This window comes from Paroedura picta, chromosome 3, assembly GCF_049243985.1.
Source record: "Paroedura picta isolate Pp20150507F chromosome 3, Ppicta_v3.0, whole genome shotgun sequence".
In the NCBI taxonomy this organism is placed as follows: domain Eukaryota; kingdom Metazoa; phylum Chordata; class Lepidosauria; order Squamata; family Gekkonidae; genus Paroedura; species Paroedura picta.
Genome location: NC_135371.1, coordinates 64,664,090 through 64,692,079, shown reverse-complemented (window position 1 = coordinate 64,692,079; position 27,990 = coordinate 64,664,090). Strand labels below are relative to the sequence as shown.

The window sequence follows — 27,990 nt, the reverse complement described above, 5'->3', positions numbered from 1 at the left end:
CTGGCTGGGGAGTCACCACACAGACAGAAGACGCTGCCTGCCCGGTGAGTCCTCCAGCTGCCCTCCTCCCACTAGGGAAAGGAGCAGGGACGCCGCGTCGAAGGAGCGCCTGGGCCCGGCAGAAGCCTCACCCGCCCACCGCCGCCGTTCTCCCGGCAGAAGCCTCGCCCGCGCACCGCCGCCCTTTTCCCGGCAGAAGCCTCACCCGCCCTACGCCGCCATTTCCAGGCTTCTGCCGGGCCCAGCCACTTCCTCGCAGCCGCAAGGGTGCGCCTGGCCCCGGAACAAGCCACCAACCTTCTTAGGCATCTGCCGGGCCCAGGGGAAGTCCACCCAACACACACACACACACTGCTCTTCCCCCTGCCCAACCCACTTCACCTCTCCCTTAACCCTCCCTTCCCGACCCACACACATGCACGCACACACCTTTTACCCACACAAACGCGCACGCACACACACACACACACACTGCCATCTCCCTCCCACTTCCCCCTGCCAACCTGTCCCTTCACATATACCCCTCTCCCATCCCATTCTATCTACCTCCCTGCCTGCCTTCTTCCCTTCCTTCCTTCTTTCCTTCCTCCTTCTCCATCTCCTTCTTCTCTCTCTGTCTCTCCCTCTCACTTACTTCCTCTCTTAATTCCTTGATCCCTTCCTGTTCTTCTCCCTTCTATCCATCCCTGCAAAATCCTCTTCCCCTCCTTTCTCCCTCCCACTCCTCCTCCCTCTTCTACCTTCCTTCACGGCATTCTTCCTCCCCACGCACTAGCGCCCGCTGTATTTCCCTTCACAGCGGGCTTTATTTCTAGTAAATAAATAAACGAACATTATAAACCTCCCTCTATTTATGCATGAATAGCCAAAAATAAAAGGATCACTTCTCCAGAACCACTGACAGTTGTGAGCTGGGTTATATGGTTAGTTGGGCATGATCAGAGGTATGGTCAGTATCTTTAAGGGTTAAAGAATTCTGACCGAAATTGAAATTGTTCATTTGCAAATTATGTTTCCTTTCAGCATATGTTAGATTTACTAACCTGTATCCAACCACACAGTTCAAAAGACATAAGTTCACAAGCTTTATTAACACAGAGAGGCACTACTGCTTGATTTGCCCCTCCCCCAATTTTTTGCTGGGTGTCAGAATATCCTTAGAACAGCAAAGAAGGGTAAAGTGGGGATTAACAGTGGGAGAAGTGAACCAATCAAAATTGCTATCCCCTCTTTAAAAAACATGTGCCCTCATATTTTTGGAATGTATAGCTAAATACAGTTCATAACCCATCAAAAACAATAATAAAAGTCTTGCTTTATACCAATTTCATTCTGTCTTTCTCCAGCTTTCAATGTAATTCCTGCTGCCTTGAGAAGCTGTCCAAAGACACTGCTGTTCTCTACAATGCCATCTCGTGGAATTGAGTTTTTCTTCACAGAGACCCGAGACTTCTTCGTTTCTAAAACAGAAAAGTTACTAGATGAAAAGAAACAAATATCAACCAACTAATATGAACCATGGTTCTTATTACAAGAAACTGATATAAAACTGGTATATTTCTGTCATCATCTGAGATCCATGGCAACTTTTAACAGATGGGTTACAATATGTAATTCTAATGGTTTCATCCATGGGCTATGTATTGTAGATCAACTGTTAAGAATGGTCTGAAGTGGATACTATAAAAGAGGATATAACCAAGTAGGCAATTCTCAAAGCACTTACTTTGTAGTTTGTAGTCTAAATTTCTAAAATCATCAAATTAATCAAGTAAATATACATATTTAACTCTCCCACTAAAATCTATGAAGCTGGATCATGTTTCTCAAGGCTTCCCAAGCATAATTATATATACAATAGCTCTTGCTTGTGATGAAATTATATGCATCTATGCTGGAAGTATAAGATACTGAAGTATAGATTCAGCCGTTTCCATGAACTGCAATCAATGACTGTTTGAAAAAGATAAAATACTGTTCCTATGGGATGGTCATTTACATTATAAATCTATTACTCCTTTGGAAATTTTCTCTAAGAGCCTTCAGCCAGATTCATGCATTCAGTGCTGCTAGCTATTGAGAAAACTGTTTTTCAGACCTGAGAAACATCAAGAGAGAACATCTCTCTACAAGCTCTAGTTGCTACACTGAGCACTGCTAGATGAAATGTTTGTGATTAGAATAATTCCATGCAGCAGAAAAGGTGCTTGCTTTACACACTCGGTGACTCTTCTAATATATTTTCTTCATGGGCTGCAGACTTGGACAACTTCCGTCTTGAAGTCATGTCATCTGGTTCTGATGTACTCTGCTAGAAGAGAGAAACAGCATGAAGATTAGCATTTGTTTAATTTCAGACTTTGTGAATAATGTGTCAGAAGGTAAGTGATGAATATAAAACACTGTTCCAGTAAAAGCAACTTGTCCTGTTTGAACCATGACATTTTAAAAAGTGAATATATGAGAATAGCATAAGAGCCTGCCACAGGTGGTGAAGCAGACAATTCACTTCAGCAGGCTATTTATATTACCATATTTGCCGGCATATAAGACGACTGGGCGTATAAGATGACCCCCCCCAACATTTCCACTCAAAATATAGAGTTTGTTACATTACATTACAGTACTATGGGCCACTATGGGCAGCTATGTCTATCCCAACTTGAAGTGCACCTGGCGTATAGGACGACCCCCCCACTTGGACGCATGTTTTTCAGGGGGGAAAAGTAGTCTTATACGCCAGCAAATACTGTAGTTATAAACTACAAGCAGTACAGCAGCATCTTATTTTAGACATGTATAATTAATTTAAGATGAATATATCTATACAAACATGCTGGTTGCCAGAGTACAATTGTGAAAAAACAAATAGAGAGTTTCTAGGAAAAGTTTTGGCCTAGTAAATTATGCCCTAATGCAGGAAACTGGACTGATAATCCCAAATCTTCACAAGTATAATGAGTTTAGCATACTTACCATTTATTCAAGCTCTAGAAAGCTGCCTAGCAAGTTTTCCTCAGTATTACAAACAATCCTTGTGAAACCTCTGCAGTATAATTAGGAGCTAGTTTCATTACCATGGATTACCCCATAGAAACCTGGGAAATGTGCTGTTTTAAAGATAAACAATTCCCTAATCCTTTATTTTTAAAAATGTATGTTATATATAGACCACACTTGGACTCAAGGTGGATTACACAGTCAACAGGACAGGACAACCAGTAAGCAATACAATAGGATTAAGGTTATGGAACCACTCAGGAATCTGAAACAGAACTTTTTAAAAAGAATACATATTATGGAAACACTCTTCCAAGTTCCTTGATAGGAAATCCTGACAGTTAAATTTGGCAATATACGTAGATATGCAAATATCTTGCATTGTACTGATCAGTGTTAAGAACAATTACACAATTCAATGAGAACTCCAATGTATTATATAGGGCAGCAAGGCAATTAATGAAACTAAAGTATTTTCCACAAATTTTACTTGATGCAGTGTTTTCCCCCCCCCCCTCTCTACTCAGTCTCACAAATGGAAGTTTCTCTCCCAAAGGAACAATGAATTTGTGAAAGCCTCTTACTGATATAAATGGGATGTAGCTCTTCTTTTAGCCACATTTGAAGTTACAGAACGTATAGAGTGCCTGTCCCAAATAAACACATTTCTAAACAAAACATTTGAAAACTGACTATGCAAAACCAGTTCTATAAAGATGAGTTATGTGGGTCTACTGCAGTCAAATTAACAAGCTTTCACAAGAGAGCTCTCTGTGCTATGATAAAGCTTGATGCTATAACGCGTCCATTTTTAAGAAGCCACAGAGCTCCTCCCCCCCCCCCAACCCTATGCAGGCTTGGCTAGGATCAGTCCTCGTTTTTTAAAAAGAATTTAATCATAAACAACTCTCCACATGACTGCAGGGTCACTGTAGCAGATGCAGCTAAGCCTTTGCTTGGAAGTGAGCGTCCCTTGAGCTGACGGGGCATGTCCTTCTACGAGCGGGACTTGGCGGACAGCCGCTCACCCCGGTGCTCCTGAATAGGCGCCCAGCCCTTGCCGCTGGAGCGACGCCCGAGCAAGCGCCAGGAAGGGCCTCTCCCCAGGGGTTGCGGACGCCCCCGTCCCTCTCGGCAGTCAGCGGGCAGCGAAGGGCGCCCTCCTCCTCCTCCTCCTCCTCCTCCTCTCAAACGATCCCGCCAAGCGCCAACGGAGGGCGCGTCGCGATGACATCATCAGGCTTCGCCAAGGCGTCGCTTGCCACTCCCGGAAGGTGAAGGGGAACCAGGCCGGGCCGGAGGGCTGAGGTAAGGAGGGGCGAGCGGCCTTGTGCGTCCCTGCCTGCCACCCCCGGGGGAGGCAGAGGCGGACGCGGTTTGGTGCTGAACCCTTCGGGGGAGAAGCGCCGAGGCTCAGGCCGGCGAGTCCCGCAATTCCGGTACGTGAAGGCCAGCAGGCGGCACGGGCAAGGCGTTTAAATTCAGGGAACCTGCCTGCGAATATTGTTTCATGTGTCCAGCAGCTGAGCCCTGGCGTTACAAATAGGTTCTGGGGCTGAGCTGTCGTTCAAAGGAAGCCCTGCCGTGGTTTCGGTTCTTGTGTTGTTATTAAGGGTAATAATTACCTTCCCCCCCCCCACTCCCCGGTTCTGCATCATCTTCTCTAGGCTAAGAATAAGAGGAGAATACACGTTTAAGAGTTTCATAAATCCTTTTTCCCTTTCATAATAATACAGTGCACTAACATTGCTGCTATGCTGGAATTCTCATATTTTACTTATTTAAAGCATTTCAATCTAAATACAGCCCCCCCCCCCGCCAGCAAACATCAGAACATTTAAAGCAGGATTTAAAATAAAGTATATATAAATTATTTAAATTAGTGGTCCTCAACCCCCCGTCCGGGGACTGGTACCGGGTCGCGGCTCCTCCTCATCCTCCTCCCCAGCTGCTGCGTCGGAGGCTGCCCTGCCACTCTGCCACCTTTGGTGCTCTCCAGTGGCCACCATGGCTGGGACTCCCCCACGGCGTGGCATTGTGCAGCTGCTGCTGGCAGCGTCCCCCTGCGGACAGTGGGAAGTCAGGGGCGCCGGCAGGAAAGCAAGTAGAACAGTGGCTCAGGTGGCGTCGGCATCCCTGAGCTACAGTAAAATTGTTCCCAGGTCTCAGTAAAATTGTCAAGTGTTGACTGGTCCCCGGTGATAAAAAGGTTGGGGACCACTGATTTAAATAATTTAATAAAAGACATAAGCACATGGCACAACAAAGAAGGGCTAATAAGAGTTGTTATGCTGAACAAAAAAGGTTTCATTTGGTGGGATCCAGACAAATTTCCCCAGGAAGGGGATGGTCGTTCCAAAGTTTCAGTGACCTGACCAAGACAGCCCTTTCTTGGGTTGCCAACCATCTACCTCAGATAGCAGATATGCTTGAAGCAGAGCCACTGGAGTGTAAGTGTAGGTTCATACCGGAGAAGGCAGTCCTTCAAATATGCTGGACTTAAGCCATATAGAATTTAAAAGGCTACACCAGCACCTTAATTTGAGCTCCAAAGCAAATTGGGATCTGGTGTAGATGGGACAAGGCTGCAGTGACATAGTCCCTATGACATGTTCCAGTCAACATTCTGTACTAAATTTCTGGACAGTATTCAGGGCAGTCCATTATAGAAGAACATACAGTAATCTAATCTAAATATTACCAGCCTTCTACCACATAGCAAGATTTTTCTTGGCAAGGAAGGGCCACAGCTCACTCACTGTCAAAATTTGTGAAAAGTATCTATAATGATTCCAAAAGGTATAGCCTGAGGAAACGGATTGCTATTTACAAAGCAGAGGGGGAGATGTGAGACAGAGGAAGAGGATTCTAAACTACCAGGATGGGCAGTAGGTAGTTGCTGGGGGAGGGATTATGATCCCTGAGAGGGGGAAGGCTTACAGCAGTGGGAATAACATGATAACATCTGCCTAATATTCTCAATTATAAAGACTTTCATTTATATCAACTACAGTGGTCCCCAACCTTTTTATCACCGGGGACCACTCAACGCCGGGGACCACTCACCGGGGACCACTCAACGCCTTTTACTGAGGCCCGGTGGGGGGGGGTAGTTTACTCCTCTATTCTCAACCACTGCCCTAACGCTCTCTGATCGCTATGGTAATGTTTAAACATCCCTTCAAAATAAGATACAGACACACCACAACAATGAAGTGTGTTATAAAGGGCTGGGGGGGGGGATGAAGTAAAGGGCCGGGGGGGGGAGAAGGCGTCCTTCGGGGCCCACCTCCAATTAGTTGAAGGACCACATGTGGTCCGCGGCCCACAGGTTGGGGATCGCCAAACTAAGGTATCAGTTGAAACTATACACTTTCTCCTTGTTCTGTATAAATAAAGTGGTGATGAGTGTTTGAATTTTCCTCTGTTGAATATCTCTGTCCAGCATTACTACCAAAAACATCTTGTGCAGTCCTAGTTTACCAGTGCCTAAAATAAAAAGCGACAAAGAACCACAGGAAATATCAGCAAACATTACAGTACTTTTAGCCACTACTCATTGAGCCTCATCCATCTGCTGAATAAACAGCGGTTGGCCCATGTCCAGCAACACTCCCAAGATAGGAACCTGGTCCTTTAAGGGGAGAGAAACTCCATTCAAAACAAGAGATGTTCCAATTCCTTGGTTCATTCTTCCCTTCCAGAATGACTCTTATGACTGTCAAGTGTTTAGTGCTAAGGAATTTGGAAGGTCATCATATTCTGAGGAGCTTTAGCAGTTTGCCCTGAAAACATCCCTTGAAATAAGGAGCACCTAGTTGGCAATACACTAGCTGACTGGGTATCTTGGGATAGTGTAAAGCAATTAAACTTGTTTTTGTTGGCCTGGTGAATATTTACATCATAATTTGTCTTTCTCTTGATATTAAAGATTGGATTGAAGTGCATGATCAGAATTATATTTAAACCATGAGTGAGCCGGAGCTGTTATTGGATTCCAATATCCGACTATGGGTGGTGCTTCCCATAGTTTTCATCACCTTCTTTGTGGGGATGATTCGCCACTATGTGTCCATCCTGCTGCAGAGTGACAAAAAGCTCACGCAAGAGCAAGTGTCCGATAGGTAAGAAAAACTTGCAACTGTTATCGTTGTCTGGTGACTCTCCTGATAATGCTGCTCATACAAACAGGGGTGATAGCTATAATATTCATTCATTATTTATTTATTTATTCATTCATTCATTCATTCATTCATTCATTCATTCATTCATTCATTCATTCATTTATATGCCGCCCTCCCCGGAGGCTCAGGGCGGTTTACAGAAGAAGAAGAAGATGAAGAAGAAGAGTTGGTTCTTATATGCCGCTTTTCTCTACTCGAAGGAGGCTCAAAGCGGCTTACAGTCTTCCCATTCTTCTCCCCACAACACACACCCTGTGGGGTGGGTGAGGCTGAGAGAGCGCTGATATCACTGCCCGGTCAGAACAGTTTTATCAGTGCCGTGGCGAGCCCAAGGTCACCCAGCTGGTTGCATGTGGGGGGAGCGCAGAATCGAACCTGGCATGCCAGATTAGAAGTCCACACTCCTAACCACTACACCAAACTGGAACATAAGAACAGTACATGAAACAGTCTATAACGTGTATAATATTATAGTTTAGAGCACTGTATTTAGTAAACATATCAGCACACAATCTTAGAATGGCACTAACACCTTTATGATTTAAAACAATGTAATCAACCAGGCTTTCTAGTCACTATTCACAAACACTCATGGTTCAGTACCATTGTATATGTCGCAATCTAACTGCGGAAGACCTTCCCCATGATGTCTTGGCCTGCCTCTTGTATTTCAAACCCAGGGACAAACTCCTGGCCAAGATAATACTCAATTTATTTATATTTATTTATTTATTTATTTAGATTTTTATGCCGTCCTTCCCTACGGCTCTGAGCAGTTTACATAAAACATTTTGAAATATTTACACAGAACACTCTCAAAATCAATATAACAATATAACAATATAACAATAACAATAACATACAAACTAAAACAGTATTTTAGCAATAACTTTGACACTCCCTCAGTAGGTTCCATTACACTTCTAATTCTGACAAAATCACCTATCTGTTATCACAGCGGTCCACAACCTTTCGGCTGCCACGGACCGCTGCTCCGGAGTGGGGGGAGAGGGCGGCCCGGGGGCCCGCACACGCAAGACAGCCCCAGCACAAACGCCCGTGCGCGGACTGCCGCACATGCGCGTTTGCATCCGGCAGGGGCACAAACGTGTGTGCGCGGCAGTCCGAGCACGCGCGTTTGCGCCGCCGCCATGCCAGCGGCCGCAGCTCGCCCTCCCGGCCCCTCCGGGCCGCCAGCAAATCGGCCGCTTATCTTGCGGCTCAGCAAGCTTCTCTTCCCCCCCCCTCCCGAAACAAGAAGCTTGTCGGGCCGCGAGCTAATTGGCCGCTTTGGCGACCGAATTGCTCGCGGCCTGGCGAGCTTCTTGCTTCGGGGGAGGAGGGAAGAAGGAGCCGCGGCCCGGCGCCAAGGCCTTCACGGCCTGGCGCCAAGGCCTTCGTGGCCCGGCACCGGGCCGCAGGCCGCGGGTTGAGGTCCACTGTGTTATCAGATACTGATTCCTATGTTTTGTATCGGATAGCACTTTTTGCTCTGGCTGCAAGGAATAACTGATCTAAAGCATTTTTACAAGTATATACAATATATATTAATTTTATTTATCTTATATTGACATATTGGTTTATTGTTACTGTTCTCATGTATTAACCAAAGAAATACTGTTTTAGTTTTGTATTTTGTTGTCCAAAATTTGCTTTGTGAAGGCCTTTGGCCATATACAATAAATATTTATCATATCTTAACATGGTGACTGGAACAGTGCACAAGTTACATAGCAAGAGAATTCATACAACAGCAGATAGTATATTCTGTACATGTATAGTCAACACCAGCGGTCCCCAACGTTTCTGAGGTCAGGGACTGCCTCCGGGGGGGAGAGCCGACGGCCCGGGGGCCATGCACACGCGCAGCAGCTGCATGCAAACGCGCACGCGCAGTTGCGGCACATGTGTGCTTTTGCCACCAGGTGGCGCTAACACGCATGCGTGCTGTTGCCACGCATGTGCGTTTTTTGCCACCAGGGGCGCAAACGCGCATGTGCAGGAACAGTGTGCGTTTGCGTCGCTGGCGGCCGTGCCTGCCTTTTCTCTTCCTTCTCGCTGTGGGGGGGGGAGGTAGGCGTGGCTGCTGGTGGCCCGGTACCATAGCCTTCGTGGACCGGCACCGGGCTGCACACCGGGGGTTCATGACCCCCGGTCTACACCTCCTTTCTCTTTATTAAAGCACTGTTCTGAACCATTCCATTATTTACATATTAACTGTATGAAAATGCCCTCTTGAATAATTCAGTTTTACATAATTTATGGAATTCCAGAAGTCATCAGACAGGCCCTTCCAGATAGCAAATTTTTAATTATTAATTTCTGTGCTCCTGTTTTTATTAATATTTTTGGGAAATGTTCTAAAAACAGTTTGTTATTTAAAAAGTTTGTTATTAAGGAAATTTGGGGAAAGATAGCTTTCCTTGAAAGGTTTGTACTGAGAGAGTTTTATTGTAAGATCAGGGGGGAAATAAAGATTGCTGAGCTATTGTGGTTGCTGACATTTTAAATTATATCTATGTCCTGCCTTTTTTGTAAGCACGTAATGATTTTTCAGTCTGCAGGAAAATTCATGCACTCATACTGTGTTTTCTCCCAGCACATGAGTCTAGTAGACTCTTAGAGACCAACAAGATTTCCAGGGTATATGTTTTCATGAGTCAAACTTTTCTTTTTCAGATGTGAAGGGAGCTTTGACTCTCAGAAGTTTATAACCTGGAAATGTTGGGGGATTTCTGCACCCTTTAAAAATAGCGAAAGGCTGAAATGCGCAAAAGGCCCCTGCCTCGTCCCACCCTCATTCCCATCCCCTTCTCCCAGGGGCAGGACATCTTGGAGCAATGAATAGGTGAACAATCATGCGGGCGATGGCAGAAATAATTTTTTCTAAATGCAGCACAAAGCATGCCTTTCTAAAGCTCCTGCTCTTTCCCTGCTCCACAGAGAAAGTTCTTCTCCCGTCCTGCCCCCCCTTATCTCCTTTGAAGAAGCCTCCTTTGAAGATCATATGGGGGAGCTGGGAGCTCGCTCCTGCCTCTGTCCCTCTCTTGGAGAAGGCGGAGAGCCAATAGGTGCCTGGGGGGGGGGGGTAGGGCAAGGACCTGCAAACCCACGGAAAGAGCCAGCCAGCCAGTGAGAGGGGCCCTCAGGCAGGCACTCCGGCCACCCTCAGCAAGGGAACTCCACGGAATGTGGGGGAATGCGTGTGTGTGCGTGCAAGGGAGAGGAAGGGAGGCAGCAGCAGCAAGCCCTCACTGGGGGGGGTGCGCGTGTGCACATGCGCACGCACATGCAGGGAGAGGCAGCGGCTGCAGCAAGGAGCCCTCATGGCAGCATGTCTGTGTTTGTATGCTTGCGCTGGGGAGTAGGCATCAGCAGTGTCACTCATGCAGGTGCACAGATCAGCGGGGTGGGATGGGGTGTGGAAGAAAAAACCTTACATGTGCAGCCACTAATGTTAGTGAGAAAGTCAACACTTTCTCACTATAAAGGTAGCGCGGCTGGCATTCTACCACCTCTGCCAAGCCAAGCTACTAGCGCCCTACCTGGACCCAGAACACCTAGCCACAGTGATCCATGCGACGGTCACCTCTAGACTGGACTTCTGCAACTCGCTCTACGCAGGCCTACCCTCATCCTTGATCCGGAAACTACAACTGGTGCAGAATGCTGTGGCCAGGATTCTCACCAAGACATCATGGAGATCTCATATCCGGCCAGCACTCCAACAACTTGGCTGGCTCCCATTTGAATTCCGAATTAAGCTTAAGGTTCTGGTAATCACCTTTAAGGCCATATGCGGTTTGGGCCCAGTGTATCTGAGAGACCGCCTCCCTGCCTATACCCCCAAAAGAGTCTTACGCTCTGCCACTTCCAGCTGGCTGCAGATCCCTGGCCCCAGAGAAGCGCGTCGGTCCTCAACAAGGGCCAGAGCCTTCTCGGTCCTGGCCCCCACCTTGTGGAACAAGCTCCCTGAGGAGATCAGAGCCTTGCCCGAACTTCCACAGTTCCGCAGGGCCTGCAAAAGGGATCTCCTCCACCAGGCATTCGTTTGAGGCCGACCGACTTAGAACACCTGCTGGTCCCCCCAGAGGCCCGCCCATGACTCTCCCAAAGTTACTGTTAATTGTTATTTATATTATAAATGTGGTTTTGTAATCTTTTTATGTAATCTTTTAATGTTTTATTTAAAGTTGTTTTGATGTTATAGTCTGTATAATGTTCCATGTAAGTTATATAATATACAGTGTAAACCGCCCCAGAGCTGCAAAGAAATGGGCGGTATAGAAATCTAAATAAGTAAGAAAGTAAGTAAGTAAGTGCATTTAACTTGGGGCAATCAACTGTTCAAATTTATGCATTTAAGAAAAATATTAGCAGGCATTGATGGACCTTTAAATCATGGAGAAAGGGGAATGGCTGCCTGGCTTGAGTGACATATAAGTCATGTTGCTTTCTCTCTTCCGCCATTTCCAGCAGCACTTGTGTGTGTGTGGGGGGGGGGGGAGAAGCACGAAATGGTAGCAGAGAAGAGCAAGACAGCAAAAAAGGTGTGGAGGGTACAGAAGGCGTTATTTTATTTAGCGTTACGCCACTCAACTGGCGTAATGCTATTTTTAGCAATGTGCAGAAATGTCCTTGGTTTTTAAGATGCTACTGGACTCTAATCTTGTTCTCCTAGCGCAGACCAAGATGAATGCTCACCTGAAACTAATAAGTGCGTGCATTCATTTATGTTTGTATATGCCTGCTGTTTATCCAAAAAGTTAGTTCCCTTCTCCCCAATCACCAGTTGTTCTATTGCTACAGTGAGAAATTCCTATTTTGTTATTTCACTGTTATTACATTTTCCCGCATGGAGATAATATTGGTATGGCAAAAATGCAATGTATGAATTAGGAATACCCGTTCATTCAAGGGTGCTAATGTGTTACACACACAATATAAAAATAAATGAAACAGCTGTCAGTAGCAAGGAATAACATTTGTTGTGTTACCATTTTGAAATCCAGCATGGGAGGCATCTGCCTACTTTCTCTGTTCATATTTCATATGTCTGATCATGGCTTTTTCTTCCAGCCAAGTTCTTATTCGAAGCAGAGTTCTCAGAGAAAATGGGAAGTACATTCCAAAGCAGGTATGTTTTCATGTTTGTGAACAGTACATTTTCAAACACTACAAGATTAAAGGAAGAGGGCCCATATCCAGCCCGTGCTGAGGCAGCTGCACTGGTTGCCGGTTATTTTCTGAATCCGGTTCAAGGTTTTGGTTTTGACCTTTAAGGCCTTACGCTCTGCGGGTACAAATTTATTGGTCATTCCCAGCCCCAGAGAAGCGTGCCTGGCCTCTACCAGGGCCAGGGCCTTTTCGGTCCTGGCCCCAACCTTGCGGGAACTTCCAGCGTTCCATAGGGCCTGTAAAACAGAGCTCTTCCGCCAGGTCGTTGGATGAGGCTGGGCCACAAGGAAGTTTGGGGCCCCCTTACAGCAGCAATAGCAAAGTGCAATCAGCAACCTCTGACTCCCATCCCCCCTCTAGAATCGACTTATTTTGGGGTAGTGGAGATAATGACTGGATTTTCTTGCTGCGTCTGTTTTACAGTTTTATAGCATTTAATATATTGTATGTTCTTTTATGGATTTTACTGTATGGTTTTATTGGGGTTTTTATATGTTGTACCTCACCTTGAGCCTCCAGGGAGAAGTGAGTAACAAATCTAATAAATAAATAAACAAATAAATAAATATAATAACAACAACAACTTGTTTCAATGGTTGAAGATTTAATTTTCATAGTTATTCAGCAAGCTTAAACATCGGTATTCTCATGAGCAGTAAGGAAGTACTTCCAAAGCAATGGGGTACTTGTGTCTGATCCCTTGTGAGCTAAAATGGGTAATGCATCTGGGTCTCTCTCTCTCTCTCTCTCTCTCTCTCTTGTTTTTTTGTTTTTATTTTTTTTGCTGATTACACTGTGGTGCCTTGAAGTGCAGACAAGAACAATGGATGTAAACTCCATTGAAATTATGGAGTTTGAAATTTGCCTACTTATATTGCTATTGGACTTAAGAAAATCTTGAGTTCTTGTAGCTCAGTTATTATCTATAAAGAATATTGGAAATGGTTTGCGAAGTGTGGTTAATATTCCTATAGTTTCTACTTGTATGATAGTATTAATGTTACTGGTTTGCTAGATCCTGTATATAAACATATCTCTGTGTAATGATGTCATAAGCAAACTAGAGATAATGTGACTTGTAGAGGTGATGGGAACAGAAATGGACTTTTAACTCTGGATTCAGGATTAGATAATTAAATCTACCATCCTGTGGGAATGCAAGGAGTTCAGTTTAAATTGCAAGTGGTAAAAATTGTGGCACAAGCAATAACTTTGAGGGCCTTTGCAAATGTTTTGTCATTAAAATTTTACTTTTCTTTACAGTCCTTTCTAACACGGAAGTATTTCTTCAATAATCCTGAGGATGGGTTCTTTAAGAAAACTAAAAGGAAGGTAGTGCCTCCCTCCCCAATGACAGGTATGTCTGTAGTCACAGGAAAAAGAGAATTAGTCCCTTTATGAGGCACTTTATTTGCTTGCTTGTTTGTTTGCTTGCTTATTTATTTATCAATCACTCACCTCTTTCCTTGTACAATAAGTTAAAACAAATACAATACATTTATGTTTATTATTTATTTTATTACATTTATATGCTGCTCTTCCCTGCAGCTTAGGGCGCTTTACATTGGAATTCGCTGTGCAATACAAGGAACATCATCAATGGGAACGTACAATAATTAGGGACATAATATCTCGGGCAGTAGAACTTCTAATAATAAAATATTCAACATTTAACTATAACATCCTGACTTCACAGTTTGCTCTCTGACGTTATCTCAGCGCTGTGGCTTGGCACTCCTGGTCTGCGAGATCCTAGGTGGTAGTGGGAAGAGTCTCCAGGCTCTGGTTGGTGGAATTGCTTCATTGGCCTCAACTGAAAGTAGGGCCCTGATCTCTTCTGGGAGCTCATTCCACCAGGTGGGAGCCAGGATGGAGAAAGCCCTGACCTTAGTCAAGGCCAGATGAGCCTCCCTGGGGCCAGGGATCACCAGCTTGCTGGTGCCCATAGAGCATAACGCTCTTTGGGGGGCATAGATGGAGAGGTGGCCCCTCAGGTAGTCAGGGTCCAGATTGCACATGGCCTTGAAGGTGATTACCAGAGCCTTAAGCCTGATCCGGTCTTTAACTGGTAACCAGTGCAGCTGCTGGAGTGAAGGCCATCACTACTGTTCTCCCTGTGTGCCTGGGGATAAGATGGTTATAGATAGTCAGCCAGGCACAAATGGAGGATAGTAGGGATCTGGATAGGGGCCCACCTTGATAGTGGTCCTTGGCCTCAATTAAATGCCTGGTGGAAGAGTGATGTCCAGCAAGCCCTCTGAAACTTAGGAAGCTCTGTGAGGGATCACACTTCTGCTGGCAAATCATTCCACCAGGCTGGAGCCAGGGCAAAAAAGGCCCTGGTTCCGGCCAAAGCCAGGCACACCTCTCTAGGGCCAGGGATGATCATTGTCATGTCTGGTCGAGGCCAAGTGCACCTTTCTGGAGCTGGAGATAATCAGGTGTATGAGCTGTGAAACAGTAATAAAATAGATTAGTTTGGTTTTGTGCCATCAGTTTTGACAACTGGCTAGCATATATGAAAAATGAAAAGAAGACATTCTGATTCTAAGAATAAATAATTGGCTTTAAATATTTGATAAAAATGGGTTTGGGCCCTTTGTATTTTTGATGTGAAACATCACTGAGAAAACCCCTGAGATCTGTTGAGGGGGAATTAAATCCGCTATGTAGGGCCCCTTGACATTCACCATGAGCTACGAAAAATGGAGGCCTGACTTTTGCAGTGGTGCCCACCAAGCGTTTAACAGAACTGCTTTTCTTCCAGATCCTACCATGTTGACCGATATGATGAAAGGAAATGTAACTAATGTGCTGCCAATGATCTTAATTGGTGGTTGGATTAACATGACCTTCTCAGGTTTTGTTACAAGTAAGTGTCCCTCTAAGAATCTTACCTTGTATGGTCTGAAGATCTTGCATTTCGTTGGTGCCCTGCTGCATCTTTGCAGAGGCATAGCATAAAGCTGACAGATGTCAATTTTGAGCAAGTCAGTATTTCTCACCTTCACTTTCTGATCTGTAAAATAGAAATGATGACTTGCCTTGCACTGGCATTCGGTAGCAAAGCTGTCACTGTGGAACTCCTAGGCAGTTGAGCCTGGGTTCTCATACTACAGAAAGTAATTATTGCTTTAGGTGTGCATGTTCTGCATCCTGCGATTAATTATCAGTTAACTGGATCCCTCTCCAAATTCCTTCTCTTGTCACATCCTAGTCATCCATCCTTTATGGATAAAAAGTTATCTCATTGCTCAGAATATATGATGTCTTTTGACTAATCTCAGCACTGGCAATGTCTCTCCTATTTCCAGAATAAATAGTTGCCACCCTTTATTTCTGGAACGCATGTATGGCACTACTCCTGTTTCTTCAATGACCCATTTTTGTATCGAACCCTTGAATTCCCTCTGAAGCCCAGCCTGTATATATATTTGCACTGTCAATTCTAGTTTACCTTACCAATAGTCCTCTTTCCCTCACTGTCAAAATGTTAGTTTTAAATTCCTTGGGGCAGGGTCTTCTTGATTATGTTCCTCTGTAAATTAGTATGTGTTTTGGTGCTATATAATATTTTGTCACCACTTTTTTTCCCCACTTCCTTGCAGCAAAGGTCCCTTTTCCTTTGACACTGAGGTTTAAACCAATGCTGCAGCAAGGGATTGAGTTGCTTACTTTGGATGCATCCTGGTAAGACTGTGCAAAATTGATCTTACTTTGAACAATGTAGAAGTGAGAATAATATTGTAAAGTTAGGAATTTGGCACTTGTACAGTTTTACATATATGTTTAACAAGACAAATATCTTTGTTTTGTTAGGGTAAGCTCTGCTTCCTGGTATTTCCTGAATGTGTTTGGACTTCGAAGCATTTATACCCTCATTCTTGGCCAAGATAATGGTAAGCTGTTGCTGTTTTCCTCAGCTTAAATGTAGCTTGAAAAAGTGGGGAAAAAAAACAACAGATCTTGCATAATGAATATGCTCGCTGCTCCTTCACAGGAGTGCTGGGTTTTGAGGAAATGAACAAGTTTTTCTGGATCAGGCTTTCTCAGCAAGGGTTTTGTGAACCTCTGGGATTTCTTGACCGCCACGGGTTTTTCCCATTGGATGGGAGTTAATTAATGTTTTCTTTTGTGTGACGGGAGGGAGCCTATGAGGCTGTGGTGTCAAACCTCCCTTCCTTCCCAAAATGGCCAATGATGGGCCTGGAAAGGGAAGGGGCCCCAGTCATAAAATCTCTTGCTGGCCAAGGCTTGTAGCATGTGGTAGTGACTGGAGTCCAGAGAAGTAAGTACTATCATTTTGACTTAGATGCATGGGAGATGCGGGGTGGTAGGGGGTGACAAAAGTGGTAGATGCCTGCTCTAGCCCTGTTCCCAGCCCACTAGCATTGGGGGAGCGGGGACAATGACCGTGGTGTCACATCCAGCGGGAGTGCCTGGGTGATGTCACTTTTGGCGATGTGACTTCCGAGGTGGTAGTGGCAGGGGTATGTGGCCTGCTGACATCACTTCCAAGGTTTCTTAAAGCCTAGAGCATGCTTCAGGGGTTTCTCCAGAGTACAAAGATTGAGGAAGACTTCTGTAGGTCAATGATACAGGTATTCTCTCCCTATCTGTTATATAGATTACTAGTAAAAAAGCTCATTTGTAAAAATGGGCAGAGTGCAGGCATAAGGCGTGGTCCTCCTACCGTACTGGCAGAGGCTGGAGGAAGGCGCTGCTTGGAAGGGGTGGCGGCGCGGTTGATGGGAAGCACACATGCTGGAGAGTCCGGGCATGCGCGCTGTAGGGGGGGCCACGTCGGGGCGTCGGCGTGAGCAACCAGGCATGCGCGTGAGTCGGCGCATGCCTGGCTCAGTGTTCCGGCATGGCGGCCAGCGTGCAGGGCGCGCTGGCTGGCGGCAGCGGGAGACAGAAGGGAAGAGAGGGGCAGGCAGCAGGAGGACCAGCGGAAGGTCAGTGCGGTGGCGGGGAGCGGAGATCGGCCGTGGGGAGCGGGTATCGGCCGTGGGAAGCGTGAGTTGGGCTGGGGTTGGGAAGTGCAGGGAGGGGGGTGGGGAAGAGGTGGCGGGTGGTTGTCGGGGCATCGTGGCGGTTCATGAAGGGTTGTGTGGAGGGTGGGGGGATTAGTGGGCGGCGGGTGGGTCGTGGAGTGTGTGTTTGATTGTGTGTCAGTGTTGTGGGAAGCGGCAGCAGGTTGGAAAGAGGTCTGGGGAGGGTGGGGGGGTTAGCTGGTGGCGGGTGGGTGGTGGAGTGTGTGTTTGATTGTGTGTTGGTGTTGCGGGAAGCGGCAGCGGGTTGGAAAGGGGTCTAGGGAGGGTGGGGGGTTAGCGGGCGGCGGGTGGGTGGTGGAGTGTGTGTTGGAGTGTGTGTCTGTGTTTCGGGAAACAGCAGCGGGGCGGCAAGGGGTGTGAGGAGGGTGGGGTGTTAGCGGGTGGTGGCTGTGTGCCGGAGCGGTTGTTTCTTTCCCGGGCAGGCGACATGGGCCGGGAAGGGGCCTGGGGATGGAGGGGGGCTAGTAAGGTAGTAGCAAGGTGTTGGGGGGTGTCGGGAAAGGAGTCCCGTGGCAGGCGAGGCTGGGCCAAGCAGCCCATGGGGAGGCGTGCAAATGGGCCCCTTGGCCCTAGATTGGCACTTGTAGGGGCGAATCAGGAGCCGCTTCACAGCTCCTGATTCGCCCTGGCAAGTTTTTATCACGGACAGAGACCGCCCTAACTCCTCCCCAATAGCCCTTAGGGCTTTATTTAATCCGCTCTGCAGGAACGGTTAAAGATATTGTTTATTATGAGTTCAGACTAGTTTTCCTATCCTGTCCTCCCAGGAATTTGTGGCAAAATACTTCCCTTATTCAATCATTTCTCTCTAATTTTGCCTAATAGCAGAACAATTTTGTGTGGGTCTGTTGAGCATTGTAGTGTGTTGTTGACTGAAGATCTTCTCTGTTGATAGCCCCAATACTATTTGTAGATAGTAACATGAGCCACTCTTTATGTATTTGCAGCTGCAGATCAGTCCAGAGTAATGCAGGAGCAGATAACAGGGGCAGCAATGGCCATGCCTGCAGATACCAATAAAGCATTCAAGGTAGGAGGCTTTCATTCTAAATATTATAGTGAGCACTCCAGGTTTTATGATATTACAACAGGGACACCTGTGAGAAGTCGTAGAGAATTTTTGAATACTTGTTTACATTTCTAGCTCCAGAACTTCAGGTTGTTTTGATGACTAGTGCAGTGTCAATTATCATGAGTAAATTAAATCAAAGCTGACCACAGACTTAAGACAGCGATCAAAAGTGAATGCTGGTATTGGGGATACCTATGCTGGCCTTGTCAAAACTGTTTGTCATTGCAGACTGAATGGGAGGCTTTGGAGTTGACTGACCATCAGTGGGCACTAGAAGATGTGGAAGAAGAACTCATGGCTAAAGACCTCCGCTTTGAAGGCATGTTTAAGGAAGAATTGCAGACATCCATGTTCTGAGCTGGTGTAGCTAGCTGGTGTTAAATCAGTTATGTGCAGTGTATTATGATGGTCAGAATAAACACAATCGGAACTTCTGTGAGCTGTGTAGCTACAGGAGAGTTTTACTTCTCTTCTGATGTCTTTTTTATTACAGCTCAGGTGTTTTGGAAACTGACAGTAGAAGGTGTGGCTAGAACAGAAATGACTAACTTTGAACCATTTACTCGGCTTAATAATAAGGCTGAAATGTGTACTTGGTTGGGTTTGGGGGGTTTTACGATATAAAGTGAGCATAAGTACTGGCAGGTGCCTTCTTAGAAGAGGCATTTCTTATCTGCCATAGAAGGATTACCTCCTCTGAATGCATGCAAAATCTAGAACCGAAGGATACTTTTTCCCTTCAGAACTGTTTAATTTACATGTAGAATAAATTGCAGTCTTTAATTGGCAATCTAATTTATTAAATTGGCATTTATAATCGTAGTACAATGGGATACAAAAAACATATTATTAGAATGGACCAACTGCTAATCTAGAAACATTCCTAGCCTTTTACTTTAATATTTCTGAAATGCCTTTCTTACAAATTTCTTAAATACAGGAGTCAGCCCTGAAGTCTTTCATTATAAGGGCTCACTCAGCATTGCTCCTTACACCAAATACCTTTTCTACCTTGTAGAACTTCTCAGCCGTGAATTTAGATGGAAGAGTTCCCAGGGACTGGTTCTGAGAAAGTTTGAACTATCCTCTCATTTTGGAAGTTGAGCATTGTTTTCTATTACTGTCATTTATCTGAAATCACGATGCCTTTGGGCTTAGATTTCCTTGACTTTGGAATGTGATAGGAATGTTAGTCAAATAGAGTAGCCAAAAGAAAAATCCTCTTTTTATTAAGAAATTGTTTTTGTCTTTGGAAAAGGGGCATAACATCTTATTGCTCCCTAAGGGAAGGAACAGCTGAATTATCAAAGTGTATGTAACTTAAAGTTGCTTGTATGTGAGCTGTATGTATTGCATTTTGGAGACTCATACATAAAATCAAAAAAACACATATTCTTCCAATACATAATGCCAGAACTAAGCTGATTGAATAAAAAGTTGTTGTTGTTCTGTATCAAATAAAAGAAGAATGGCCATGTCAGTTGTCAGGTATGTTGACAGTTAAACGATGCAAACAAAAAACTAGCACTTTTTCACTTTAGCAGAAAAACGTTTCATAGAATGGCATTTAGCTTCCATTTAGTTCTGTTTTTATGCGTATCAAGGAGGAGAACCATTTTAAACTGTCTTGCAAGGATTGATAGTTAGAAAGGGGAAATGTTGTGCATAATTAACATATTACATTGAAGTATATAGTGTGGGACTTAGTGGGGTCCTGGAAAATCTGTCCAAGAGTTATCTGCATCTCTGAAAGCACAGAGCACCTATGAAGAATGGTACCCTTTTGCTGTATCAGGGCCACTATGGACTAAAAGGCTTGCAACAACAAAACAGATGTCCCTCCAAGGGTTGCCAGCAATTTTTCTAATTCCAGAAAACTAATAAAACCAGTTCAAATTCCACCTATTTCTAATTCGATTTATGAAGGAAGCTTTAGTAATTGGACCTCTTAGGTGAGCGATGTGCTTTCCCACTGACTCACGGTGACATTTATTCTCTTTGAGTGGATTTGTGTGGGAAGGCTTCCCTGCACTGGTTGCCCTTAAGCATAGTCCTTACAAGTCACCCTAGGGATTCTGTGGGGACAACAACCTGGAAATTGGGTTTCAAGATGCTTCTCACTGGTCCTGCCTCTTAATATAATATGTAATTCTTGCTCTTGGATAAGTACTTGCATTTACATGAAAGAGAGGGAGTGCTCACCTTAAGGGTACTCAGATCCTCAGGAGTGGCTTTTTCAGGAGCATAAGCAGGATCAGGTCTGCACTGAAATGCTGTAATTGCTCTTGACTCCTGCCTATATGTTCCTTTCTGCTACAATGTTATTTCTCTCCTCTAATGAGAACTAAATATCCATGGCTTTGTGAAAATCCTTAATGGTATAGGCAGTTGCTTACTATCAGACTCCTAGTTGTATTCCATGTTTTGAATCACAGTCAAGAGACAACACTTAACCGATGCTATTCATTGGTAGCGTATAGGAAAAATACATGATTTCATGCAAAAATTTTAAATGGATTATTTTAATAGTATGACTTGCCCTAAACAGAGGAGTTTCCCAAAGTTTCCATGGTTCAGAAGTACTGTTTATAATCAGATTTTTAAAATAGTTCACATCTTGCACCAGCTTACCTAGGGCTGGTGCAGGATGGAGCTGTTCAGGCTATAATCCTCTTCCATATCTAGCAGTGTTTCAATTATCTCTTCATCCTCTGGGCTGTTCTCCAGGATTCTTCTGAAACTGCTCCTCGTTTCCTGGCCAAAGACTAAAGCCTCATCTGGAGGCAATAGTTCTCTTGAGAGTCTGCTGCTGCTTTGCTGCAGGTCATCGAAGTCTGGCCTCTTTTGCAACTTTTCCGCTGAGCAAACAGCTGCAATTCCTTCAGTGAAAAGAGAAAAAATGCAATAAATCTCAATTCTTCTTCAATAGGTTGATTGAAACATTACTTCCAGTTTCTAATAAAAGCAGCCTATTAAGTTTCATTCAGCTAATGAATATTGGATTTTCCAGCCGTGTTAATGGAGAACCCATAACTTTCCATGGTCAGTTCTAATAGCTAGTACCTTGAATTGGATCCAAAGTAAATTTTCCAATGGCAGAATGCACTTCCTTGCTGTTTCCCTCCAACCATGGCCATCCGTAGAATGCTACTAATGGAGGATAGAACTGTTTTTTAATACCCTGTTCTTCACTACCCAAAGGACTCCCAAAGCAGCATACAGTTTTCCCTTCCTCTCTCCACAACAGATTCCCCATGAGGTAGGTGGTCCTGAGAGTGCTCTAAAAGAACTGCTTTGTGAGAACTGCTCTAAGAACTGCATATGGAGTGGGGAATTACACCCACTTCTCCAGATTAGAGTCTGCCGCTCTTAACCACTACACCACTCTGGCTCTCAAATAGGGGACCCTAATGGATGTTGGGGGTCAGTTTAGTCTGCAGAGAAAATTGTTTAATCTAAATCCAACACCTTTTAAAAATATCAGTGGGAGCTATTCTTTTGAATACATGGCAAGCCATTTCCTTGGTCTGTCAAGGCCAACCTTGTCCACTCTGACAGGCAGCAACTCTCCAGAGTCTTGGGGAAAGAACGTTCACATCACCAGGGCCTGGTCCTTCAAACTAGAGGTTGAACGTTCTGCACTCAAGCAGATATTCTACCACTGAGCCATGTGGCACCCCACAAATGGTTTCAGCTAAGATTTATCGCTACCAGCCGCTTAGTGAAAATGAAGTATTCTGAACAATGGATGCTAGATCTGGAGCCTATAGCATGAATCTGTATGGAACCTATCTCTAAAAGAGGTGGCTGGTTGGCCTTTTCTGCAATTCTGGCCATTATTTCCTGCCAAAATTACTTAGGCACGAGGAGGGCAGAAAAGATTCACTTCTGCAAATGGCCTCTGTTCAAAGAACTTGAATCCAGCCCATTAAAAATGGCGTGCAAGCTCAATTCATACTAAATTCTTATTGTGTTAACAACAGTATGAAATGAACATCCATCCATCAGTTCTTTGCATTTAAATTTGACCAACACCCGATGCAAAGGCTGATAAAGTCCCAAGGAGTCATTGTAAAAATTTTATCTAGCAAATCAAGTATTTCAGATTATTGCTTCTATAGGTTGTCCATGATGAAGTCCACCAAAAGCTGAAAATCTTGAACAGAAGGCATACTTAATTTCTTAGGGATAAATTATTTCACCCCCTGAGGGCTGAAAATAGTTTCCTGGTTAAGAAGTCAAAAACCATGGAGCTCAGCTGCAAGTAGAATTGTTGCTCAGCTGGAATTTATTCTATGTCAGTGTTTTTGTATGCTGCCTTTCAGCTAAAATACCCTCAAAGTGACTAACAATAATATAAAAATTTTACAACAACATTAGAGCAATTTAAAATAAATAACAGTAAAAGCAAGTATGCTAAAAACAACAAACAACTGTCCCACAATCCATCAAGTTATATCAAAGACCTTCCAGGGAGGAAAGATTTTCTATTGAATATACAATAGAAAAGCAAGCTAGAACTATTGTAAATAAATAAAACATAGTAATTGAATCCTGGTTTAACTTGAAGCAGTCTACCCTTGCCAGGACTTGAACCAAACAGTTTCTGATGCACATAGTTGGGAACTTACCTCCCATTTCACCTGGGCTGCTCATTCCATTCCATAATGCTTAGTATTAATAAGGATTTTGGTAGGTGTTGGTAACATAAAGCATTCCTACTTTCCAGAGCCTTTTGATAGTGATCTGTTATGCATGTTCTTAAAGTATGGGTGTGAGAAATTGTATGGCGCTCTCATGCCCATCATAAATAAAATATAGACAGTCTGCCTTGTCCTCAGAACAGAGCAAACCTCACTCACCATCCATATCTGCAAGATCTTTCAGACACCCTAGAGGGATATCAGTGGCAGTTACACTTGTGTCTGGCTTTGCTGGCCTTTCATCCGTTTTTCTGAAATACACAACAAACAAGAGTCCTTTGTAACTGAAAAGGACAGAGCCCTCTTTCCCAGCAGTATTCTCAAAAGGGAGAGGAATCGAATATATGTATTGATGTGGCCATTACTATATTAAAATGTGTCTCCTTGCACCCACTGAATTGGCAGTGTAGGAAGCAGTCTACAGTGGCTAGCAACTACAGAAGAGACTGGTCTTTGCTGTTCTTGGGCAGGTATTAGGAAAAAATAACATCCAAGCAATAAGAACTGTATGGCTTATGTAGTCAAGGTTACAAAATAGAGAGATGCATGAGAGCAAGCCCAAGTGTTTGGTATATGATGCAAACTAATAAAAATGGCACCTTATATTAATCAGATATACAATGACTTTGTCATCTTACTTGGAAACCCCATGTTGTTCACACTGTGCCTAATAGCAAGGCTGCAGCATGACCTACAGGAAATAGCTGTGATAAACATATGGAAAAAGTTTTCTGGCTGCTTAGATTCACCTCATCACTAGTCTCAACAGTCACAACTGCCACTTGAGCTTTGAAGGAAACGTTCCATCATTATACCTGTGTATCAGCTTCCTATAAAGGCCTGATCCTGTCCATCTACCGACAGTCACTTGGGCATTTCAGCAAGGCCTGAAAGGGCAGTCGGCACACAGTAGCTATGAAAACAGCAAGTACAGAGTGGCAAGTGGGAGAGATTTACAGGGTGAGACCAAGTAGAGTACAGCATGAAGTTGAATTGTCTCAGAAATGCCCATACCTCTGCATCTCAGTAGTAGCCATCTCAAGTGGCATATTGTGGACACTTTTGAAAGACTACTCCTCATTTGTTATTATAGTTTTATCTTTGGGAGCATCATGTCAATTTTCTTCTTCCAATACCAAAATGCCTTGAGAGGCAGCTTTGTGTAGTGGTTAGGAGTGCAGACTTCTAATCTGGTGAGCCGGGTTTGATTCCGCGCTCCCCCACCTGCAGCCAGCTGGGTGACCTTGGGTTTGCCACAGCACTGATAATATCAGAGCTCTCTCAGCCTCACCCACCCCACAGGGTGTCTGTTGTGGGGAGAGGAAAGGGAAGGTGACTGTAAGCCGCTTTGAGACTCCTTCGGGTAGAGAAAAACGGCATATAAGAACCAACTCTTCTTCTTCTTCTTGAGTCATCCCCTTAGATTAGGAAAAAGCCAGGTGAACTACTGTTGAACCAGACAAACTACTGTTGCAAACAAGTTAATTACAACAGAAAATTACACCTGTGACAGGTACAGCATACCCAATGAAAAACTGCCTGTCAGTCATGAGAAGTGGAGAGTGTAGACATGTATTTTCTTTGCTTATCAATGGCTCCCGTTTTGAAGGAGTAATCAGTACAGTAAAATTTGGCTTGAGAGGATTCTCTTTTTCTGGAACAGAAGAATCTGGTAAAGGCTGTTGAGGGAAACATGCAATAGGTTGTCCCTTGTGACTAACTTGATCTTCATTGGAAGCCATTAAGGATTCCACTGTCAGCAAGTCAAAGTCCAGGTTGGTGGTACTATCTGAGGAGTGATGTAGAGGAATTGAGAGATCTTCTAATGCTCTGTCAATAGCTGCTGTTAGCTCCTTCCGGCATCTGCTTAGCTTTTCAGACATCTCACCTGAAACGGGAAAACTCTCATTATCCAGGTTTTTTTTATTACAGAAGAGCCCTTTTCAGTTCTTTTGTTTTTTTTAAATACTACCTCACATGCCAAGACAGCAGTCTACCAGTATCCTTCCCAATATGTGCTGTTATCATTTTTATAAATAGGGTGATGTGCATATTTCTCAGCTTTGAAGCATTGATGGTCATCAATTATGTTTGTTGCAGGTACATATTTGCTTATACTGAAGTTTGAAAATATGGCCATTGCCCTGTTAACGCAAAATGGCAACTACATATCACAAGGCAGGAACACAATAAATGGAACAACTGAACAGGGATAAGAAATTATGTAGGTGGAGCAAATGTACAAATAGTTAAAGTTAATAACAAAGCTACCATTCCCTTCTGATACTGTTTAGTCATCCCCGTCCTAAGATTTGTCATATTTCAATTAAAAAGCAGTATAAATTTGACATTTACATGCCAGCATTCAACTATTTCTCATAGCATACACCTATTTTGCACACTCCTGTAGAACAGACATGTCGTATGGTGTATGGGGCACTGGACAAACTAAAAAAGCATGGATTCAAAGTGCTCCTTAACCATGAAAACATTGGGTAGTCACTAGATGTCATTAGAACCTTGTTCATGACAGCTGTGATGATAAAATTGAGAAAGGCCCACACATTAGCCTTTGTTGGGATGAAGAGTAGGGGGGAAATAATCCCTAAACTATTTAATTACATTGTTAGGCTATTAATGGTAGATATTGAAGATACTGACACCATGTTGCTTGCTGTACATCCATCTATGGTTTATCCATATTTAGTATTGATTTTTACCTTCAGTACTTCCTGAGGGATCTCTTGCCCAACCTGAACCCCGATACTATGGCCTACATCAGCTAAATTTTAAGCCCCTGTAAATCACTTCAGATAAACTACTGGCCACTCACAGCTACTAAGCAGATAAGAGATTCTCACCTGTCTCTAGAAGTATGCAATGAGAGGATAGCTCTCTAAACCGCCTGAATGGACTATCACTTGGTGGTGTTATCAAGTGTTATGGGTCCATGAATCCATGTTAAGTGATCTTTTGAATACGTGCCCTTTCTAGCACATGAAGCCATCTAGCCAAATCAAGTTTTAATGTTTCACCTTTTATTGAGTTGTCCCAACATCAAGACAAGAATAAAACAGCAATTTCTCAAAAACTTTTGATTAGAAAAAAGGTCATCAGCTTGATCTACTGGTTCTCAATTGACAGGCTGGTCTCATCTCACACACACCCTCCCCACCCTGGGTGAAAGTTTCAACTGTCACGGAACCTTTGCCTCTGCTAGAACTTTCTCAGTGCTCAGTGCATTTCAGCCAATAGAATAAGGAGCAATCAAAATTTTAATTAACTTTGAATAAATGATCCTTATTAATCATCCTCCTTCCACCTGGGACCTTGTGATCTTTAACATCCCCCACCAAGAACAGTGTGCTTAGTCTTTATTACATAGCCAGTTCTCTGTCTCCTAACTCTGAACTCTCCTTAATTAATCCCATTCTGTCCTTTTCACTAGGATTCCCTCATATACTTAGGAAAGATTTGTTTACTATATTTCTACTTTGAAATACAGCAGAAGATAAAGTTTACTATGGTAAGTCATTAATCATATCTACCATTTTTTTACAGATAGGAATTTGAAGTGGAAAATTTTCAGCCAATGTGACCAGCAAGTTTATGGCTAAGCAAGACATTTAGCAATATCTGTATGCTTCCAAAGTAGTTATACACCACAACACTTGAAAAGAGAGTTGGAGAGCCCTGTGTTAGGCTACCTCTGTGCAGAGTCATGCAAACTAACAATTTTGCAGAGCCCTAAGAATTAAGATCAACTTGTGGATTGAGGAAAATTTTTAAATATTTGATTATGAACGTTGCCATTTGAACAGAAGAAAGAGGGAGAGATATCACATGCAACTATTTGGAAGGCCAGCTACACAAAAAGAACCACATACTGTGGGAGAAGAGCTAATATAAAAACATACACAGAAATTATTCTCAAACACACTGATGAATAATAAACCTTGTTTCTTCTCTAGGAAAATGTCCAGATAATTTAACTAAGATATTTCCTTTGCTTGGTCTTTGCCTCAGATTTCTTACCACAAAATGAACAGAGAAGTAGACACATTGTGCCATACATAAACTGAAAAGAGATGTCTGAGTTGTTGTAGGAGTTTTAGATGAGAGTGTTGGCAAACCACACTCCTGGTTAGCTAAAACTTCTCCATCTGACCACAGCCTGCAGAGACTACCTTTTTGACCTATTTCCTTATTTGGCTTGAAATGTAACCTAAACCAGTCCTGAAAGCTCACGATGCCTCCAGGAAGCTCCTTCGTCTCACTTGGTGGGGGAGGTAATAAATAAAGCAGTGCCTTCTGATCTAGAGGCCTTTTCGCACAGACCCTCGCCTCGTGTCATTTATTCTTACTGCTTCCCGATAAGTTGCAAAGTGGTGATTACAGGCATAATGTAAAAAATAAAACTATTTTCAGGGTACTTACTCTTCAGTTGCTTGACTCCCCTACCAGAAAAAAACCCTGAAGGGCCAAATTACTAAATTAATTAATGTATCTGATGTTCAATATGGCCAAATCTATACTGAAATCCAGAGACTGGAACCATGGATCTTTTTACCAACTTGAAAACAATACCCAGGTTTACAGAAATGGGGGGGAGGGGGAGGGGTGCCTAAAGCTTTATGAAATTAACAATCTTTCAATGTCCACTGTGGATTTGTTTGGCACCCACAGTATTGCCAGTCTTCAAGCCTTGATTTTTGTCAGTAAGGGGCAGGCCCTTTCAAAGGCTGTTTTGACCTATGAGAGAGGAATTTCTGGAACCAGGCCTGCCAGCAATCACC

At 43.9% G+C, this 27,990-nt stretch overlaps 3 protein-coding genes across 11 annotated transcripts in view; 1 reads left to right on the top strand and 2 right to left on the bottom strand.

The window, feature by feature from the left end:
- FANCD2 (FA complementation group D2) overlaps positions 1-4,172 on the bottom strand; it is a 114,710-nt gene extending 110,538 nt beyond the window's left edge. For 4 of the 6 annotated variants that reach the window (XM_077326059.1, XM_077326061.1, XM_077326062.1 and 1 more), the window contains exons 1-3: positions 4,029-4,172; positions 2,221-2,311; positions 1,323-1,460 (exon numbers count right to left, since the gene is read on the bottom strand). In XM_077326059.1, the coding sequence (XP_077182174.1) occupies positions 1,323-1,460; positions 2,221-2,287 (205 nt within the window). In that variant the 5' untranslated portion in view covers positions 2,288-2,311; positions 4,029-4,172. Of the gene's footprint in view, positions 1-1,322; positions 1,461-2,220; positions 2,312-4,028 lie in introns of those variants that run through there. The other 2 variants (XM_077326060.1, XM_077326065.1) reach the window with 2 other exon arrangements.
- EMC3 (ER membrane protein complex subunit 3) lies at positions 2,361-19,968 on the top strand. 3 transcript variants are annotated; one of them, XM_077326080.1, is made up of 9 exons: positions 2,361-2,381; positions 6,932-7,124; positions 12,264-12,321; positions 13,626-13,719; positions 15,130-15,234; positions 15,971-16,052; positions 16,182-16,261; positions 18,367-18,449; positions 18,720-19,968. In XM_077326080.1, exons 2-9 carry the CDS (start codon positions 6,970-6,972, stop codon positions 18,846-18,848), a joined length of 786 nt encoding a protein of 261 aa, XP_077182195.1. In that variant the 5' UTR covers positions 2,361-2,381; positions 6,932-6,969; the 3' UTR covers positions 18,849-19,968. The 3 variants fall into 3 exon arrangements, with proteins under 3 accessions (XP_077182195.1, XP_077182193.1, XP_077182194.1); XM_077326078.1 differs by lacking the exon at positions 2,361-2,381 and adding an exon at positions 4,140-4,308; XM_077326079.1 differs by lacking the exon at positions 2,361-2,381 and adding an exon at positions 4,280-4,439.
- Positions 19,969-20,993: 1,025 nt separating this feature from the next.
- Positions 20,994-26,690, bottom strand: C3H3orf62 (chromosome 3 C3orf62 homolog). Of its 2 annotated transcripts, none has more exons than XM_077326082.1 (4): positions 26,056-26,690; positions 24,719-25,082; positions 23,354-23,445; positions 20,994-21,370 (listed from the first exon to the last, which is right to left on the bottom strand). In XM_077326082.1, exons 2-4 carry the CDS (start codon positions 25,075-25,077, stop codon positions 21,123-21,125), a joined length of 699 nt encoding a protein of 232 aa, XP_077182197.1. In that variant the 5' UTR covers positions 25,078-25,082; positions 26,056-26,690; the 3' UTR covers positions 20,994-21,122. The 2 variants fall into 2 exon arrangements, with proteins under 2 accessions (XP_077182197.1, XP_077182198.1); XM_077326083.1 differs by having other exon boundaries at positions 26,230-26,689.
- Between the last annotated feature and the right edge of the window lie 1,300 nt (positions 26,691-27,990).